Here is a 1,743-nt window from a genome sequence, read left to right as displayed (position 1 = left end):
GGAACCGGTCTGTATGTGGGATCCGAACCCTCGGCGGGAGCGCCTCTGTGCTCCCAAGCGGTGCACGGTAGCAGTGCACCACCGGGCCGGCCCCTAAAAGTAATTCTTAACAAAATTTGCCCAAATTTGTTAAAATTCTGGTTAAAATGTAAGCAAGGAGCCTAAATATCCATTCATTCAAATTGGATGGATCAAGATGGCAGAGTCAAATGTCAAAGGACATGTCTGGTTCTCAGGCTCCTCAGGTGACACAGCAGTTGGTATTGTCCTGGAGTGCATGTTCCTCTGTTCTCAGTGCCCCATGATGGCAGGTGAACGTGGAGACATTGCCTTTAGCTATATCAGCTAAACTAAAATCATAGGTAAATATATAAAACAGACAAACGGACATTTCAGGCAGTGGAGAAAAGCTGCTATCTTAAATCAAGAATGTCAAACTCATTCATTCATTCAGCAGACACTTCCTGAGCACCTGTTAACATACAAAATTAGACATGCTTTTGCCTTGGAGAGCTACAGGCTAATCTAATAATCATACAAATACAATATTGCAAACCATGACTTGCACTACCCGGAAGTAAAAGTATTGACAGTAATGGCCTAAGCTGCCAGACTTTCTACCATAACTGGAAAGTGCTGATTTTTTTTTTTGAGTGTNTGGCCTAAGCTGCCAGACTTTCTACCATAACTGGAAAGTGCTGATTTTTTTTTTTGAGTGTGACACAAAAATACGTCTGATTTTAAGTGATTCTGATCACTTTAGACTGTAATGGAATGCTTATGAGACTTTGGAGCCAGAATGTCTGTTTAAATCCTATCTCTGACACTTACTACCTAGTGCCTCAGTTTCCCCATCTGTAAGATGGAGATAATGATAGTATCTGCTTGTGAGGTTGATTAAATACGTTAATGAGTGTTAAGTATTTAGAACACTACCCATTACCTAGTAAGTAATGTGTTACTAGTATAAGGTAAGGTCCAAGTTATATTACAGCTATTAATAGTTCATTTAGTGAATGGAAAATTGGGATTTTTATCTCAACTACAAAAACACTGATACCTTTCCCTTAATCAAATATATGTTTACTTGAAGTAGGAAGCAAAGCATACATCAGAAGCAGGAAAAAAAGGAGGTGTAGAGAGCACAGTTACTTGCAGGAGCTATGGGGCCATTTGAACAGGGGCTGGGACTGCTCATGAGGAAAGAGTAGATCCTAAACTTAGGGGGGCATAGAGACCAAGCCCTCCAAGGTGAATGGGTCAGGGTGGGAACCATAGCCTGAGTGGAGAGGAGACTGCTCTGCTGGACTGTTTGCTTATCTGTATGCACACTCCCTTCAGTTTGCTGTTGCAGCAATGACAACTGCTTCAAATCATAAGATGTGATTTAGAGCCATGTGATATGGCATAGTCGCAGAAAGTGGTGTCATTTTCTCCATTTTCTCCGTCTCTGTCTGTCTTTCTGCTTCTTTCATACACACATGTGCACGTGTGCACACACATGCACACACGAGTTTCAGATTCATATTCATTATTTATGCTTTTAGAAGAAGTATAAAGATGAAGCAGAGAAGATGCTTTCTAAGTATTCTACTGTGGCAGATACCCCTGAAATTCAGAGAATTAAGACAACTCAACAAAACATTAGTGCAGTAAGTAGCCATTATTTCTTTTCAGTTACCGTCTTGAAACTTTAGGTTCTGAAGGGAATGGCCTTTTACTCTTCATTGATTTTTTTTTTTT

General features: G+C 40.4%; 1 protein-coding gene across 1 annotated transcript in view; it reads left to right on the top strand.

Moving 5' to 3' along the window:
* NEBL (nebulette) overlaps positions 1 to 1,743 on the top strand; it is a 110,369-nt gene that overhangs the window by 58,627 nt on the left and 49,999 nt on the right. The window contains 2 exon segments of the mRNA XM_008571523.1: positions 197 to 260; positions 1,548 to 1,652. Of these exon segments, the coding sequence (XP_008569745.1) occupies positions 197 to 260; positions 1,548 to 1,652 (169 nt within the window).

This window comes from Galeopterus variegatus, unplaced genomic scaffold, assembly GCF_000696425.1.
Source record: "Galeopterus variegatus unplaced genomic scaffold, G_variegatus-3.0.2 Scaffold696, whole genome shotgun sequence".
Classification (NCBI taxonomy): Eukaryota; Metazoa; Chordata; class Mammalia; order Dermoptera; family Cynocephalidae; genus Galeopterus; species Galeopterus variegatus.
The sequence above is the reverse complement of the archived record's forward strand: the minus strand, read 5'-3'. Positions and strand labels throughout refer to the sequence as shown.